This window comes from Sander lucioperca, chromosome 9 (genome assembly GCF_008315115.2).
Source record: "Sander lucioperca isolate FBNREF2018 chromosome 9, SLUC_FBN_1.2, whole genome shotgun sequence".
Taxonomy (NCBI): domain Eukaryota; kingdom Metazoa; phylum Chordata; class Actinopteri; order Perciformes; family Percidae; genus Sander; species Sander lucioperca.
In genome coordinates, this window is record NC_050181.1 from 29,690,087 (window position 1) to 29,708,133 (window position 18,047).

General features: G+C 40.2%; 2 protein-coding genes and 1 long non-coding RNA gene across 6 annotated transcripts in view; 2 read left to right on the plus strand and 1 right to left on the minus strand.

Annotated features, from left to right (window-relative positions):
• Positions 1-18,047, plus strand: part of LOC116064080 — a 272,833-nt gene that overhangs the window by 169,868 nt on the left and 84,918 nt on the right. The gene's annotated exons all lie outside the window — the stretch shown is intronic.
• LOC116064084 lies at positions 5,745-14,586 on the plus strand. Of its 2 annotated transcripts, none has more exons than XM_031319141.2 (6): positions 5,745-5,804; positions 5,971-6,312; positions 6,462-6,503; positions 13,969-14,067; positions 14,177-14,211; positions 14,360-14,586. In XM_031319141.2, the coding sequence occupies exons 1-6, from the start codon at positions 5,759-5,761 to the stop codon at positions 14,480-14,482; spliced, it is 687 nt and encodes a 228-aa protein (XP_031175001.1). In that variant the 5' UTR covers positions 5,745-5,758; the 3' UTR covers positions 14,483-14,586. The 2 variants fall into 2 exon arrangements, with proteins under 2 accessions (XP_031175001.1, XP_031175000.1); XM_031319140.2 differs by lacking the exons at positions 13,969-14,067; positions 14,177-14,211; positions 14,360-14,586 and adding exons at positions 6,608-6,718; positions 6,824-6,858; positions 9,132-9,356.
• Positions 13,951-17,941, minus strand: LOC118495909. 3 transcript variants are annotated; one of them, XR_004898367.1, is made up of 3 exons: positions 17,808-17,941; positions 14,734-14,850; positions 13,951-14,040 (listed from the first exon to the last, which is right to left on the minus strand). It is a non-coding gene; the product is annotated as an uncharacterized LOC118495909 (long non-coding RNA). The 3 variants fall into 3 exon arrangements; XR_004898365.1 differs by lacking the exon at positions 13,951-14,040 and adding an exon at positions 14,072-14,197; XR_004898366.1 differs by lacking the exon at positions 13,951-14,040 and adding an exon at positions 14,209-14,429.

Below are 18,047 nucleotides of genomic sequence, written 5' to 3' on the forward strand. Positions count from 1 at the left end.
ATAGTGTTACAGCCATTGTTCAAGTATTAAGTTATGTTAGACCTCAGTCCAGGCTGGCGGGTGGAGGGAGGGAGGGAGGGATTGTGCATATATGGGCTAATATAGCCAGTTAACAGTGTAAACCGTGTAAACAGTATACAGTGAGCCAGTGGACAGTCAGTACATAACTGTTATTATAGGAGGTAGTGGAAGTGGTGGAGAGGGAGGAGAGGCAGACAGATTATGCAAAGAAGTCTCTCTCTCCTCTTCTCTTTAGTGAAGCATTGTAGAGTTGTATGGCCCTGGGGACAGATTACTTTGGGCCAAAGTTACCAAGGACATTTTTAAGAAACCATTTCAAAATGTATACATTCACATAAAGTAACACCTGTTTGGGTCAAAAGTAAGAGATTTTATCTGTCACTTTGGAAAAAGAGAGAGACTCTGAGAAAAGGTTAGAGTAGTTGCAGGCGTGAAAAAAGCAGGGAAATATTTAAAAAATATTAAAAATAATAAAATGATCTATGGAAAGGAGTGCCATGTCTTTTTGGTACATGATAAAGTATCTGCATTCAGGAAAAAGTTGGACTGTGTTGGGCTCGCGTGGAACAGGGCTCAGTCCCTGAGCGATTTGTACCACGCATGCGTTGAAACACTTGACGACCAACAGCGACCAAACATCACAACTTTTTTTTTGTATTAAATCTTTATTATACAATAGTCATACAAACAATCAAGACTAATAACTATAGACTGTATATTATTAATGCGATGAAGTGTAAACGTACATAAGTGTCCTTTTGAAGACGGGATGACAGCTCTTCCAGCCACCACTGCTGTATACCACTATAGTAGCTACATGCTAACGGCAGTAAACACTATAGTAGCTACATGCTAATGGCAGTAAACATGTCATCTTAGCTGCCACTGTTGTTAAATTCTCCCCAATTCCGGGTCACATTCCTGCTGAAACATGTCCGATTGTGTAGTGTTTGGTTCAGAACCCTTTATCTGCGATTTTTGACCTTAGAAAGTGCTGCTTCGTTCCACTACAATCTAACGTTAGCATACTCTATTATAATTATTATGTAGCTGTATGCTAACGCGACATAGCGGAGTATATATAGCTATATATGTATGTATATAGCAGGACTAAAGTACTATCTATTTTTGACTGGGAACAAAAAATGGTTTAACATGACTTTGAACACAACAGGACTAAACGATGAGATGGGTCTTCCCTTCTCCTACAAAAACAGATCATGCCGTTTGTCTGTCAATGCGTGAACATGTTTACATTTAGGCTATTTCAATAGTTTTTTTCAGTGAGTTAAGCCAAATAATTGGGTGACAAAAAGCATGCATATAGACTATTAATTTTACATATAGACTATTAATTTTACAGGCTAACAAATACAGTGTGGGTAAACTCTTAATTTGAAAAACAATGAATGCATATCCTGCCAATCAGATTTAGCACCACCCACAGTGGAACATCGGAATATCAAGTGGTTTTTCTGATTTCTGTGCAAGAACGGGAAAACCAAAAATCAAGTCATAATTTTGTTTTTTCGTTTTCATATGTGAAAACAAAAACAAATGATCGGATGATACACGGACCGAATAGCTTTTAATTCCATAATATCAATGCATTGGGAACACTGCACATTCAATTCCAAATCAAAACATGACCAAAATTGATCAAGTTTGTGTTATACCTTTACAGAAAGTGAAGAAAAAGGAATATTAGGCTGTTCAAAAAAATAGCAGTATTTGCATTTTTCTTTACAAACTCAAACATTTACTGTATAAACTGAAAAAAGTCTCAACGGTTTGCTTTACTTTGAATCACTGCACTAATATTTAGTTGCATAACCATTATTTCTGAGAACTATAGAAATATAAATAGGTTCCTGAGATCACAGGAACCTATTTTTGTGATCAAACTGTGTGTTTAGAAGCAGAATTTCATTGATGTCTTTCTGTGTGTTAAACCGCACACAGCTTATGAGCACAAAAAAAAAAAAATAAATCACAGATGTTATGTAGCGATGTGGTTAGAAAAACCCAAACAAAGGTTATGGTTTGATCAGACAATACATTCAAAGTATTCTCACTGCTTTACCAGTTGGCTTTAATTACATCTCCACAAACAATAGCTTTGTCAAAGTTTATGGTAACACTTTATAATAATGGTACATGAATTATCATTAATTCATGTATGACCTAATGCATGAAAAAGCATGTATTAATTCATGTAGTACTTCATGAACAATAAGTAATGCCACAAATAAAAAAAATGGCAAGACATTTCTGGTCTTCAGACACTTAGAAGTTAGTAAAAAGTAAAATTCATAAATATCCTATTTGGCTGAGCATTGTTCTTAGACAACTCTTTAAATGCCTTATGATGTTGTGAATAAAGCAACTACAAAAATGCATCTGCAGTATACCGTATTTTGTGTAAATGTAGTGACTTCAGTATCATTTTGCCAACCCACTCCTTTAATTCTTAATACAATTAATTGTTTAAACATTAATCATATGTTATTTTATCAATGTTACAGATGGACCAGGTCAGCACTTTATTTGAAGGGCCACAAACATGATGAAGTAATGAAGTAGTAATGCTTAGTTAACAATGATTAGATTTTTTTAGAATACATGTACACTGCTGTGACTGGTCAGTTTTTTTGAAGAAGACATGAACATCATTAATAAATCAGAAGTCATGATTTTTCACATACCATAATCATATCTTATTTACCAATGTTAAAGATGGACCAGGTCAGCACTTTATTAGAAGGGCCACAAACATGATGAAGTAATGAAGAAGTAATGTTTTGTTAATCATGATTACAACACTACAATTCAGTTTCTTTAGCCTGTCACTTTAACTACAGATTAACCTATGAAGGAGACATGAACATCATTAATAAAATCAGAAATCATGAGGAATGAAATCCCCACATCAATGAAGTCATGCATGAATTCATGATACTTAGTGTACCATTATTATAAAGTGTTACATTTATTTTATTGACAAAAGTGTTATACAGCCAAACAACAAAATTACATGTATCTAACATGCATTATTTTTGTGATAACATACTTTAACTGTAACAGAGATTCTAAGAACATTTTGAGCGGGGGGCTTTCTAGGCGTAGTTATTGAACTGGTTTTGGGGGAATGAGCCCAGCACAAGCGGGAGTTTTTGTGGACTACTCAACCACGGCGCTCCAGAAATGCGGCCCACTGTTTCCCCAAGTCCACCGCAGTTGGAAAATGAAAGAATGACACATTGTCATCTTCACCGGTGCATGTACACCCAGGGAAGCACAAACAAGCATGGTAGCGCAAACAAAGAAACGCTAGATAGATAGATAGATAGCTAGATAGCTAGCTAGATAGATAGTATTTAATTTAAGCCTCTATTTTTGAATTCTGATTTTCTGTGAAAATATATAACTGCTGTTGGGCGAAAACCTTGTATGTCCAAATCTGTTGCTTTTCAGGAAATGAAAAAAGGATGATTTGAATTATATATCATAGTATTGATCAATGTAACATTATATTGAGCCATTTACCTTTGAGGAAGTCAGACAAAATTTGTAAAACCCACAGATGGACGTAAAGGTTGACCAATAGCATCAATTTATGAAAACAAATTAAAATGACACAATACGGACATACAAGGTTTCTGCCCGACAGCAACAATATCAAAACTGATAAGCTTTATGAACAAAGTGATGAGTGGTGATTGGAGAGTTCATATGCCTAAAACTATCAATTTTTATATGAGTTTTACGGTTCTGTGACACGCGGGAGGAAAGAAAAAAGTGACTATAGCAAGCGTGACGCGAACCCCACTCTCCTGGGTGAAAGTCCTGTGTTACATACTACTCGCTAAATCCTATCTAACTGCTGCTCTCCCCGGTGCGTTACACAAACACGCTGAAAGACGCCTTTTTCGTCGCATCAGACGCTGACACCCACTGTACAAACGTCCTTATTTTACGAGTTCGGAATGAGAACGGGTTGAGCTGACACCAGGTTAAAAATGAGGTTAAATCTGATTGGTTGCTAAGAGGGTCAAACTGTGGGATGCTTTAAACATCCGTCTTTGCCTTCAGTCTGACAAGCACACTGTGTGTTTTACAAATATGGCAGCAGATTAGAATCTGCTGAAGAACTAACTAACTTTTCCTGCCATGTGGTTTCAAAAAGCTTCATTATGAACTGGTTTAACTTCCTTATAGAACAGTGATACCACGAACACAGGACAGACCACAGGCTTGAAAGCGTACCCAAACATTTCTCCTAAAGATAAGGCTTGGCCTGTAACTACCTCTGAGGCTGTATTAACTGATATTGAGAGCAGGGTAGGTCAGTTAGGTATAGTCAAAGATGTTTATGTGAACTTACATATTTCAAAAGTTTCTCCCCAAACCTTTGGCTTCACTTGGTATACTGGGAGCCAGCCACAAAAAATAATGCAATGTTTTTTTGGGGGAGGGGGTTTACGGTAAGAGGGCTTTATAGAGTGTCTGTTAAGGCTTACTAAAACAATCAATTTACTTTCATTACAATTATCTTACGTGTTTATAATTTGTTTCTTATGATATATATATGTTTTGTTCATTACTGGATACTGAATCCCCTTCAGACATGTTTTATGATATATACTGTAAAAATGATTTTCTCTGGAAAAAACATGTGTCTGATATGTTTTTTTTCTGACAAAAAAAAACATTCAATCCCTTTAGTTTAAATGACTAAAGTTGCATCTAGAATCTATGAATGTGCCGATATTTTACATTTTAAAAAGGTGTAACTGCTGGACACAGGATGTCTCCTACTTCACTGAAAAGTCCATACAGTGTACATACATATAATGCATATGATCCAGCATACTGGACCATGATTGGCTTCCAAACTAGTTGTGATGTCACAATATCCTGCTCGCACATACACGTTTAACAGTAAACTGAAACTGAGATTTAAGGAGAGTGCAGAGAAACTTTCCTCCCTCAGTAAATTAATGTGAAAACAACCTCTAGTATCAACAGTGAAGCTCAAACATCTAACTCAGGGGGGGGGGCTTTAAATGACCACAGTGGCTCCTAGAGGGGACAAGTGGAACATATGTGGTTGGCAGGAGTCAACTGATTATACGAGATTAGGGAGAATGGCGGTGTGTGCATGCACAGTGGTTCTCTGATCTGATAAAAGAAGCGCTGGGAACTTAAATTGTCACACTTTGTTCTACATACTGTATGTGGTCAACGCTCCGCACTGTCAATTTGGGGAAATACACCTCGGCTCTGTCAACGCTGACTACTTTTCACACCTAGCAGCTTCAGAAATGTCAAAAAGTCAGCCAATGACGCAGTGACTGACTCTTAATGTGGACCGGACAAAAGACATGACCGTGGGCTGCAGGATGGGTCAGATACATTTGCTTTACCTTGGCGTTTAACTGCATTCTTCAATATGCATGGATCACAACAAACGTGCATGTCTGACCATCTGAGCTGCTGTATCTGACTGTGACAGATGAGGTGATTCCTTCCACAAAATCAAAGAGCATCAGAAGAAGAGTAACTTATGCCGTCTGAAATCATTTGAGGCATGCTTTGACTGATATTGTCTCTGGTACAGATATCAGGTGGGGAAAGATTTGAGCTTCCTTGCATGAACTAATACTCCGCCCCTTAACAACAAAAGCCCCTTTACACTGATTTAGAGTGCCATTGCTGTTGCAGCGTTACACGCACAATGAGGAGCTTCACCTTAATATCAGCTTTACTTCTCTGCAGCCTCAGTAAGTATTAGTAATAAATTATTCTGAGCAGCAAATATAATTCTAATCTCTCTTTTATCCAGTAACCCACCATTATTTTGAACACTCAGATGACTTAGTATTGTACATGTTTAGAAGTTTCTTTATTGAGGAGTAACTCTCTTTCTGTCTCTGCTGTTTGTTTCAGGCTGGATCTCTGTCTCAGCTTCTGAGTCTCACACTGTGGAGGTCCAGTCTGGTGGAGACGTCACTCTGATGTGCTCCAACATTTCCAGCACTCCAACTCTGACAGAATGGTTCAGAGTGATCAACAGAACAAAGCCCAGCTGTGTCTTCTCTATGTACGGGTCTGATAGCAAACCTTCGTTCTGTGATGGATTTCAAAATGGATTTGAGATGAGCTCCAACATCTCTACTGTCTTTCTTAAAATCAAGAGAGTGGATTTATCTGACTCTGGACTGTATTTCTGTGGATTTTACATAGAAGGACATACAGTCATCGCCAGTGCAACACATTTAAAAGTTCAAGGTAAGATTGTAGTTAAGCCTCAGAGATCTGTTTTTCTCATCATATTTACAGAATATCTCACATTTATTGTCACAGTAGTATGAAAACAGCATAAAGACAAACCAGAAACCAATATGTGTCAAATTATTTCATTTTTGTCTTTTTAAAAGGTAACAGTGAATCTGATTTTGGAGTGGATTTAAAGCCTGAAAGTAAGGTTCTCCTTTTTCACTGTGCAAGTTTCCACAGAGCCAGTCATTTCAATATTAAACATCTCTTCTAAAAACAGATTCTAATTCTGTCATTTGTCTTGTAGAGGAGTCTGATGGAATGACAAACTTCTTGATTGTGATCCTGGGTGTTCTGACGGTTTTCCTCACTATAGTCGTCATTGTTCTGGCTGTTAAAATCAGGAAACTTCAGACAGGTACAGCTGATCTATAATTTGATGCAAATGATGGATAAATCCAAAGCAAAGTATACGGTCAATAATAATAATAAACTAATAAAACTTGATCATTTTTCCATTTAGCTGTGATTGAAGAACAGCAGCCAGAAAGAAACAAGGTGAACCCAGCATTAACTTATATAAACTGTGTGTGTGTGTGTGTGTGTGTGTGTGTGTGTGTGTGTGTGTGTGTGTGTGTGTGTGTGTGTGCGTGCGTGTGCGGTTTTGAAAATGCATTCAAATACATGGCAAATCTGTTGAAAATGATTTGTGTTCCGAGCTGCTTCACGCGGCCTCAAACAGCTTCAGGCATGCAGGAAGTCATCATATTCAAAGTAAAATTATCCTCAATAATTCCTAATTTTAAACTCTAATTTCAGCTGTGATCTTTAAACTGACAGTTTAGGTTCTTTAAGCAAAATTACTGGTTTTGCCAGCATTTGCTAGACCATCTGAACCCAGCCCCCCCTCACCCAGAAAAAGATAGTATAGGTTGATTATGCAAGCAGCTCATAACGACTAGGGGTGTCACGATTCTCCAAATCCTCGATTCGATTACATTTTCGATTCTAAGGTCACGGTTTGATTCTCGATTTTTACTCTTATTTTTGTTTTTTAAAGCACAGGTTGCTATGCCATTTTTAGACTAGACTTGTATGTAATATAATATCTGACCTTTGTTCGCAATGTACCACATTACATTGTCAAATTGAAAACATGTATTAACAACATAATGTAACAATAACATATCTTCAGTCAATTGGAAACTTGACAATTTGTCAATAAAGTAAAAAGAAAAAAAAAGTTTACAGACAATCCTGAGGGCAGGCTCTTCGCAGCACATGGAGTTTGGTGTTAAAGCCAGGCAGCGCTGCCTGGAAGCCCCTAGGATTAGGCAATGATTATGGTTGAAGACGACGGTCGCAGCGCTGCCTTGAAGGCTTAGTTGGGGCCTTAAAACATTTTCGAGCCAGCACAGCAGCCGAGCAGACAGAGAGCAGAGAGGGCGACTGGTTTAAAATCGAAATCGTGACACCCTTAATAACGACCAACAATTAGGTTTCTTGTTAGGCGGCCAGTCATGACCGAAAGAACGAGATCCAGGGTACAAGCGGCCGAAATGGGTTTCCTCAGGAGGGTGGCTGCGTCTCCCTTAGAGATAGGGTGAGAAGCTGAGTCATCCGTGAAGAGCTCGGAGTAGAGCCGCTGCTCCTTCACGTCGAAAGGAGCCAGTTGAGGTGGTTTGGGCATCTGGTAAGGATGCCCCCTGGGCGCCTCCCTAGGGAGGTGTTCCAGGCACGTCCAGCTGGGAGGAGGCCTCGGGGAAGACCCAGGACTAGGTGGAGGGATTATATCTCCAACCTGGCCTGGGAACGCCTCGGGATCCCCCAGTCGGAGCTGGTTAATGTGGCTCGGGAAAGGGAAGTTTGGGGTCCCCTGCTGGAGCTGCTACCCCCGCGATCCGACACTGGATAAGCGGACGAAGATGGATGAATGGATGGATGGATGGATGTTAGGCGGCCACCTCATGGCTGAAGTAACTATCGCCGGAGCAAACGAGGAAGTAAGGTGACAAAGTATAGGAGCGCAAAATTCTGTGTGAAGACGAAGCAGCCTGGGGGGTGGATGGGTCGAACAAACACTCCCGTGTGAAACCAAAAGCTAACTGTCATTTTGAAATTAACCGAGTTTTAGTCCTTTCCGCAATGAAGTCTGTGTTGTTATGTCCCATTCTCATTTTAGTAGTTTTAAGTGACTTATTTTAAACCAATCCCTGATATTCTACTAACCCTAACTAAGTATTTGCGCTGCCTACTAGAGCTTTCTCTTCCACAGACAGTACTTTTTCTCTACTGCCTAAAATGCCTCGCCCACATTCCCGTTTGAAATTTCTCAATAAGTGATGTCACAGATTGAGAATGCCAGCCCAGTTTTTCCAAATAGGTGCTGCCAGAGCAAGCACAGCAAGCACAGCGGCTTGTTTGAGTTTGGTTGACCAATCACAACAGAGAGGGCCAGCTGGCCAATCAGAGCAGAGTGGGCTTTTCGGGAAGGCGGGCCAAGAGCTTAAACAGGGTGTTTTAGAGAGAGGAGCTGCAGCAATGGGCAGTATGAGAAACATAATGTTTTTTGAACATCAAAGCATGAAAACATATTCTAGTAGACCCCAAGAGTACAAATATGATGCTGAAAAGGAGTATAATAATCTGGGCTCTTTAAATTGCCCAACCCAGCTGTGATTCTATTCAAAAGCATGTTTGTTATTAGCTTAACTGTGCTTAACACTCATTTTAGTTTAAACGATTCCTTTGTTGAACTACCAAAAACTTGGAAAACTCAGCTACAGAGTGTGTGTGATTCAGTGTGTGACTCTGAATACTCTGATTTACAGGATCTGGGCTCAGATGAACTGAACTACGCAGCTCTAAATTTCCAGGCGAAACCCAAAAGAAGCCGCAGGCCTGCATCAGAGAGAGAGCTGGAGCCACATGTTGTGTATGCTGCCACCAGATAGACTCAGGAAACATCTGGAACTGCAGCTCAGACTGGAACTGATGCTTCATTATGTTAATCTGCTGATGTGTTTTTATATGTGGGAGGAGTCTACTGCCAAAAAAAAAGATTTGGAAAAAATAAATCTTATTTTACGGTCTCATGTGTCTCTCTCTGGGTCAACGTGTCTGTCTTTCTTATTTTGTCTGAGAGGAAAAAGAGCATGCTTAATGTGTGATGGAGGAAGAGGCAGAAAGGACACTGATGACTGCTAGACTGTTTGACAGGAAGAGACAGCAGGGTGGGGTCTGAGCACAACTGAGGTGAAGACCGTGAGGTGTCTGAGGTCAAAGCTCTGTGCAAAGTAAAAAAGAAGAAGTGAAACTAGCCTACTTGTTTAGGACAAAATTAAACTGCTTTACAGTACTGCTGTTCTCACAGAACACAATGAATGTTCCCTTAAACATATCAATCACTCCACTCATCATCACCTTACACAAACTCACTTAACTACTTTACCTTCATACGCTACGTCAACATTTGTATTCAAAACTGAACAGAAAGGCCTGATGCAGCTGCTTCATTTTCTATTTTGCACATCACTCATCTATCAGGTTCCTGATGTTGAGAGCTGTTAACTGAAATACTTTCACTAAAGTGCAGGGAAGTAGGCTGGAATTAGTAAGTGGTATTCTCATCATCAACAGCACAAACAGCAGCATAAAGGAGAATGGTAATATCAAACAATACTAAGAGTCCAAAGCCATGTTAGTCTCTCTGTGAGGCTGTATTTAGACTCTGAGATGCTTTAAGTTACTGTAAGTACATTAGCATGCTAACATGCCACGTATGTCACAATATCAATATAATATATATAATATGACAACATGAAACTAGCTGTACAATTGCTATTCTGACAGAACATGGACAATGCTCCCTCAAAACATGTATATCAATCTCTGACACTGTTAAATCACTCTGCTCATCATCACTTTACATTAACTCACTTAACTAGTTTACCTTCATACACTACGTCAACATTTACATTCAAAACTAAACAGAGAGGCCTGATGCAACTGCTTCATTTTCCTTTTTTTTAATTTTGAACATACTCAGCCATAGTCTACACTCTGAACTATCAGGTTCCTGATGTTGAGAGCTGTTCACTGAAATAGTTTCACTAGAGTGCAGGAAAGTGAGCTGGAATAGGTATTCTCATAATCAAGAACTCAAACAGCAGCATAAAGCAGACTGGGGATGTTAAACTAGACTAATATGCTGTTTTTCCATCACATGGTACCATCTGGAACTGCAGATCAGATCAGATCTCTTTTCATTTGGTTCATTTGTGTGCATCCTTCTCCCAGAAATGCTTGTTACTAACCTAGCTCTGGGGAGTTTACTCCCTGGAGTCCTTATGTTTCTTCTTCACCCAGAATATCGCTATGGATTAGGGTGGCACCAACACCTGGGTCTTGGGTGCAGCTGTCGCTATGGACCTGCTACACCCTGCTACGCTCTGCGATTCCCTGCAGTGTCCGGCTGCGTCCTGCTGCATCCTGCCGCATCCACTGCGTCCACCCATGCTCTGTTGTGCCACATTACACCCCGTAAAGCCCTGCTGTGCACTACTATGACACAAACTACTACGACTACCATTGTAGTGACTGTTCCATTATCTTTGTGACTATTATTGCCACTGTTCATCACACCCCCAACCGGCACCGTCAGACACCGCCTACCAAGAGTCTGGGTCTGTCGAGGTTTCTTCCTGAAAGGGAGTTTTTCCTCGCCACTGTCGCAATAGCCACTGCTAATGCTTGCTCTTGAGGGAATTACTGTAATTGTTGGGGCTTTGTAATTATAGTGTGGTCTAGACCTACTCTATCTGTAAAGTGTCTCGAGATAACTTGTTATGATTTGATACTATAAATAAAATTGAATTGAATAGAACCAATGCTTCATTAGGCCATATTAAAGGTCCCATAGCATGAAAAATTCACTTTATGAGGTTTTTTAACATTAATATGAGTTCCCCCAGCCTGCCTATGGTCCCCCAGTGGCTAGAAATGGCGATAGGTGTAAACCGAGCCCTGGTTATCCTGCTCTGCCTTTGAGAAAATGAAAGCTCAGATGGGCCGATCTGGAATCTTCCTTTTATGACGTCATAAGGGGAAAGATTACCAGCCCCACCCTCCACCTTGCCCCCCCTCTCTCCTCCTCAATAGCATTTATTTCTGAAATATTACCTCTCAAAAAACACGGGTGTGACAATAGATTGTCCATACAAGGACCACGTCTGTGAACTGGTCAGATTTAGTCTGTGAACTAGGTCAATAAGAAAGACAACGTCTGTGAACTTGTCAGATATTTCTGTAAACTTATCAAGAGACAGACTGTGAACTGTCCCGGATTTAGCAAGGTTTACCGAGATTAAACTAAGCTTTGTAGCGACGGCTACATCGTAGTGAAAAGTAGAACTACTGCAATCTTGTAATGAGTAACGAAACACCAAGTAACCGGAGCCAAAAGGACCTATGCTCTTTAATGTTTTAATTTGTTTTTTTAATCGTTTTCTAACTGCTCTTTAATGTTTTATGAAAAGCACTTTGAATTACCCTGTTGCTGAAATGTGCTATACAAATACACCTGCCTTGCCTTAAATCTACAGACACGAAGTGGCACGTCCTAAGTAAAGCTCATTGTGGGACTGGCTCTAGTGGCTGTAATTCTGCACCAAGGCTAAAATTTCGGGAAAGAGACTTCAGATACAGTATTAGGGGACCACTAAGGTCTATATAAAAGAGACTTCAGATACAGTATTAGGGGACCACTAAGGTCTATATAAAAGAGACTTCAGATACAGTATTAGGGGACCACTAAGGTCTATATAAAAGAGACTTCAGATACAGTATTAGGGGACCACTAAGGCCTATATAAAAGAGACTTCAGATACAGTATTAGGGGACCACTAAGGTCTATATAAAAGAGACTTCAGATACAGTATTAGGGGACCACTAAGGTCTATATAAAAGAGACTTCAGATACAGTATTAGGGGACCACTAAGGTCTATATAAAGAGACTTCAGATACAGTATTAGGGGACCACAATATATATATGCTATATAAAAACATCCAAAAAGCAGCATGTCGTAGGACCTTTAAGGAACTGCAGATGTAAATTAGCCTAAGGCTAACTCTGGTACAATGCATCAAATGGCAACATTTATGTTAAAATTTGTACATGGTCCATAACAAATAAATAAAATTTATCCATAAAATGAATAAATAAATTAAATGAATCTGCTGTTGTGTTTTTGTCATTAAATAAATTCAAGAGGTTTCTGTTTTTGTGTCTCTCTCGGTCAAATTGTGCATTTTTTTATTTTCTATGAGAGGAAGAAGAGCATGCTTAATGTGTGATGGAGGAAGACACAGAAAGGCAACCGATGGCTGCCAGACTTATTTACAGGGCGAGTGAAATGGTGTGTGGAGGGAGGAGGGAGTGATAAACATCACTTGTCTGACAGGAAGAGACAGCACAGTGTGGTCTGAGAACAACTGAGGTAAAGATCATGAGGTGTCTGAAGTCAATGCTCTGTGGAAAGTATAAAAGGAAGCAGTGATACTAGCTTACTTGTTTATGAGAAAATTAAAACTGTTATATTTAGACTTCAACATCTGCAAAGAGGCCTGATACAACTGCTTCATTTTTGCCAGAGTACACTGCTCTCCATTTTATACATACTCAGCCATAATCTCAGGTTACACTCTCAACTATCAGGTTCCTGACATGTGTGCACTGAAACAGTTTCACTAGAGTGCAGGGAAGTCAGCTGGAATAAGAAAGTCATTTAGGCAATGCTTTGTGCTAGGTCGTTCAGCATGCTAACATGGTCACAGTATCTATATTAGGGATCATACAATTTCATTACAATCCATCCAGCAGCTGCTGTGATATTGGGATTCATCCTCTGGGGACTATTATCCCCAACTTTGACCAGGCCTGCGTCACGAATGCCGCCAGTAATCACGGCCATTCAAGACAATGCATGTTATGGTACGTGTCCATATAGGCGTTTTTTTTTTTACAGAAGGTATCACCCCGCTTATCAGTACTGCATGCTAGTGGGCTTGCCACCAGCAGTTTCTCTTCAGTGACCACTGACATGCAAAGAAAACAGGCCACACCCTCCTACAACCGCGATGGCTGCACCTGATTGGACAAACGCTTCACGCTAGACTGTCTGCTCCTGAATTTTAAAACAGACCATAGTGGCAGCTCGTTTGGAAAACTGTCGATTATTTTACGAAAATAGTTCTCCGAAATGGGTTTCTGTAAACAGTTTATGCGAAAAATAGGCTATGCAGTTGATGAATCTGTCTTAATTTCAAATTGACAACGGTCAGTTTGAAAAGATTTCATGACTTTTTGAGAGGCATTTGCATAAAGTAGCCTGGATTCAATTTTATGCAAATGAGGAGCGGGCAACTCAACGCCCCGCTTTTTCTTCTTCTTCTTCAAAAAAAAAAATATGCACCACGTCTATTCTTCATTCGAGTCGCTGGCCGTTCGACAGCCGGCAAGAAGTGAAAGGATGAGAGCATACAGTCAATTTACCAAAAGATACCCCAATATCGTATATATATGTGTCCTCTACTTTCAGTCGGCCAGCAAGACCCTCCACTTCTGAGACGCTCTGGTATGGCGCGAAACACTGTCTTTTGTCTTGTAGAGGAGTCTGTTGGAATGATTGTGATCCTGGGTGTTCTGACTGTTTTCTTCATGATAGCTGTCATTGTTCTGTCTGTTAAAAACAGGAAACTTCAGAAAGGTACAGACGTATCACTTGTTGCACGTTCAGTTGTATTAAGTTTTAACAGACAAATCCACTGCTAAGTATTTGGTCAGTTAACTAATCAGGTGTATGTTTTGTCACATAGCTGCTAAAGAAGAACTGCATCCTGAAAGAAACAAGGTGAAGTATTACAGTAGTTAACTATATATGTTGGTATATTTAAGGTTTAAATCATTAACCCGAGCCAGTACAGATTCTACACTGCCTTCTGAAAAAAGTAGTTCCAGTGTGTGAGATATGTGATACTAAATACTTTATTGATCTACAGAATGTGGACTCTGATGATCTGAACTCTGCAGCTCTGAGGTTCCTTCCAAACACAACAAGGAACAGGAGGCCTGCATCAGAGAGAGAAGTGGAGACTCAGGTTCTTTATAGCGCCAGCAGATAGACACAAGCAGCTATAGGACTACAACTCTCAGTGGAACTGATGCTCTATATTCATCTGCTGCCAGAGTCAATGGCAACAATCTTTTATTAAATAAAGTTCCTATACTCTTTCCGTCTCTCTCTCAGCAAAAGGTTTCTGTCTCTCTCATTGTGTCTGCCTCCGATCTTTATCTGAGAGGAACAACAACATATCTGATGTTTGATGAGGAGGAGCCACAAAGACACCGATGACGATGATAAAGTCAAACTTACTCATATGGAGAGTCTAATGGTCTGTCGGGGGTGGGTGGGGGGGGTATGCATCTCTTCACAGGAAGAGACAGCACAGAGTGGTCTGAGCACACCTGGTATCAGAGTGACGAGGCCAGGCTAGCAAAGTATAAAAAGAAACAAAATCATATCAGCTTCTGTATTTGTATAGATTGGAAGTATAGGAAATAAATACAGATAGAATGAACCAGCGCCCTGTGGTGACAAACATGTTCTGTATGAGTTCCATCACAGGAAGTCTTCAGCCATGACCACAAACACCAAATGACTCGCTGCAATAACCAAGAGTAATGCTGCTTCAAAGCCATGTTGTAGAGTTTACTGTTACCTTGTTTTAGAGTAACCCCTGGATTCTATGCCAACATGTTGTGTATTCTGCATTCGACTTTAGCTTAAAGGATCCTTACTGATCCTCTCTTTGTATTTGTATAAATACCCAGTGTATTAAGCATAGGCCATTAAGATCACTTTTTTAAATCTAATTTTGTGGAAAGAAATTAAATATTAAAGTAAATATATTATTCTTCCAACTGTTTGGATTCAATTCTCACATACGTCTTTCTCTCAGTCTCTGTCTTTTTTTATTATCTTTGTATTCTCCTTGATGGTAATCTGAAGATGAAAAAACTAAAGATATGAGGTTTGGTGGAGGAGGAGCCAGTGAAGGAAACTGATCTCTGTCAAATGTCCTTATAGGGAGAGTCTGCAGGGAGGTACACTGTATTGATTCTCTATCTGGATGTACTGACTTTTTATTTTTTACTTGGCTCTATTGTACAGTATGCTGACATAGTGAATGTGTATATGAGAAATACAAAGGGGTAGCTTCCTGACTTGGCTGTGTTTGCATGCACATACAGTATGGGCAACAACAAGTATTGTGCCCCCACCTCGTTATTTTCCACTGTGGTTTTAACACTTTGTGTATCGGCTAAAGTGAAAGCCACAGGAAGACTGGCCTTCAGCTCTCTGCAATAAAACCACAAGCATTAAAAGATGCACTACTTTTCACACAAAAGCTTTACTGCTTTCGCTTCAAATGTAAAGATATTTTTGTTGAAAAATGCAATCACCTTTTTCACAGATGACCCTGTCCAATTTCCTCACACTCATCTTACTCTTTTACCTTCATACATTTACACCCTGCATGCAGAAAATATGCCTCATACCTGCACAGCCAGATGACAGTGTCATTAAACTGAGAGCTAGCAGCCTCCCACTGGTATGTGGACAACATACTCATACACACTATATTTGGTGATTCCCAAACAGCTGAGTCATTAAAGAATCAAACTCACTGGATGGTTGGGTGGGTGCTATGAGTGACAGAGGTTTCTTCCTGGTAGATATGTAAATGAGACCACTGTTTTAATCAGTTATAAATGACTGCAGTACAGATTCTGGTCAGCAGTGGCAGCATTGAGAACAGAGCTGCTGAGCAGCACTCCAGCTGGTGAAGGAGGAAGAAATCCAGTGCCATCTTGGATTTTACATGGTTTGCAAAGACTTTAATGGCAGAAACCTCTGTCAGAGACTTTACAGCCACTTAATTTCATTTCTTTATGCTAGTCCTCAGGGCCACTTCTAATGTCATGTCATGGTGAAACAATGTTTGGAGTGTTACTGTCTCCCTTGTCACCATAACAAATGTGAATTTGTGATAATGTTCCAGTATTTATGTAAAATGTACATCTTTCAGTTAATTATGACTTCCTATTGTTTCTCTATTGTTCCTTTCAAAATCTTCCTGTCACTTTGCCCATTGGACACAGATGGCTGTAGTACACATCACGTGTTTGACAGGAAGAGACAGCAGTGGTGTCTGAGCACGCTTTTGAAGTTGATAATGTGTCTAAAAATATAAATTAACCACTGGCCTAGATTCTGTCATTTAGAGAAAATAGACAATCTGTGGCTAGATGTTTTGGAAAGACAAAGTGTAGACCAGGGGTGGCCAACCAGTTAGGTATAAAGAGCCACAAAAAAAAACGCACCATAGCAAAAAGCCACACAACACAGGCACATCCACACTACAACAGCAACAGTGTCTTCCAGATCTGATGACAGTCATAATACATAGCAGTTTTCATAGTTTTTTTTCTCACTTAGATTGACTCAGTGGGAAACCTGACAGTCTTTGTTATCCACAATCCTTTTCAGGTCTTGCTTGAACTCGGTTGTGGCCTCTCAAAGCAACTCTCTCACTCATTTGTCACTAAAGGGGCTTTCAAACAGTCGGATTCAGCAGTGAAAGGGTTAACGAGGAAGGTGATCTGTGGCCGCTGTTTTTCCTCAGGTTGCAGAATCTGTCCTCAAAACTCTGCTGCATTATTTTCCATTTTTAAATAACTGGCAAATGTATTGGCAGTATTGGCAGATGCATTCAAATGTGGTTTTTTTACTTATCTGAAATACTGTATGTTTCAGAAAAGTTAAAAACAACAATCAACCAATGACACAGCCCCCAGCCACACAGTAAGAGCCTCACAGGAGCAGGCAAAGAGCCGCATACGGCTCAAGAGCCACAGGTTCGCCACCCCTGGTGTAGACGCTAACCAGCAGGCAACAAATAGCAACAGTAAAGTCTCAACCACAGGAAGACTAGTGATCACACATAACCACACACATCAAAAGACTAGCAGTTTTTATAAGATCAAGAATGATGCTACCTAATGAGTATCCAGTATTTATCAACCCCTTCTGACACTGTTTCAACATCAATATCTGATTTCAGACTTGAGGAAAGCTCCAAACTCACACGTGCACAACCAGATATGAGAGCATTTACTGTGTGCATCTTAAAAGAAGAAAGAAGTCAATGAAGCTGCATTTTGGCAATCTGAGAGCTACACAATGAATGAATCGGGGCCCGCCCACTGAGTCACCTGTGCATGCAAGTCCTAGAACGAACACACACACACACACACACACACACACACACACACACACACACACACACACACACACACGGTTGTGGGTGGTGGTGACAAACTCAACCAATCACATGTTTAGAGTACAGTCTAGCTCTTATTGGCTCCCCTCTGCTGCTTTTTTACCCACAAGATTCCCCAACAATAGCTGCCACCTTCCTCCAAGCAGAAATTCTGGGGCTTCTTTTTCCTGTTGCTCCGCCAGCTTGGTCCGTGTCTCCAGGTATCCCAGCATGCTTTGTGCAGCGAAATATTTGCTTCTCAAGGCCCGCAGGCCAAATCCGGCCCCTTGCAGCTTTAGATCCGGCCCGTATATCAATTTGGGTTCACAATAAATTTTGGCCCGCCTAGTTGTGCGCCAAACGA

Coding starts and splice junctions, on each gene's coding strand:
- LOC116064084 (XM_031319140.2), top strand. CDS start 5,759: ATGAGGAGCTTCACCTTAATATCAGCTTTACTTCTCTGCAGCCTCA. Junction 5,805..5,970: donor TTTACTTCTCTGCAGCCTCA/GTAAGTATTAGT, acceptor TGTTTGTTTCAG/GCTGGATCTCTGTCTCAGCT. Junction 6,859..9,131: donor AGCAGCCAGAAAGAAACAAG/GTGAACCCAGCA, acceptor TCTGATTTACAG/GATCTGGGCTCAGATGAACT.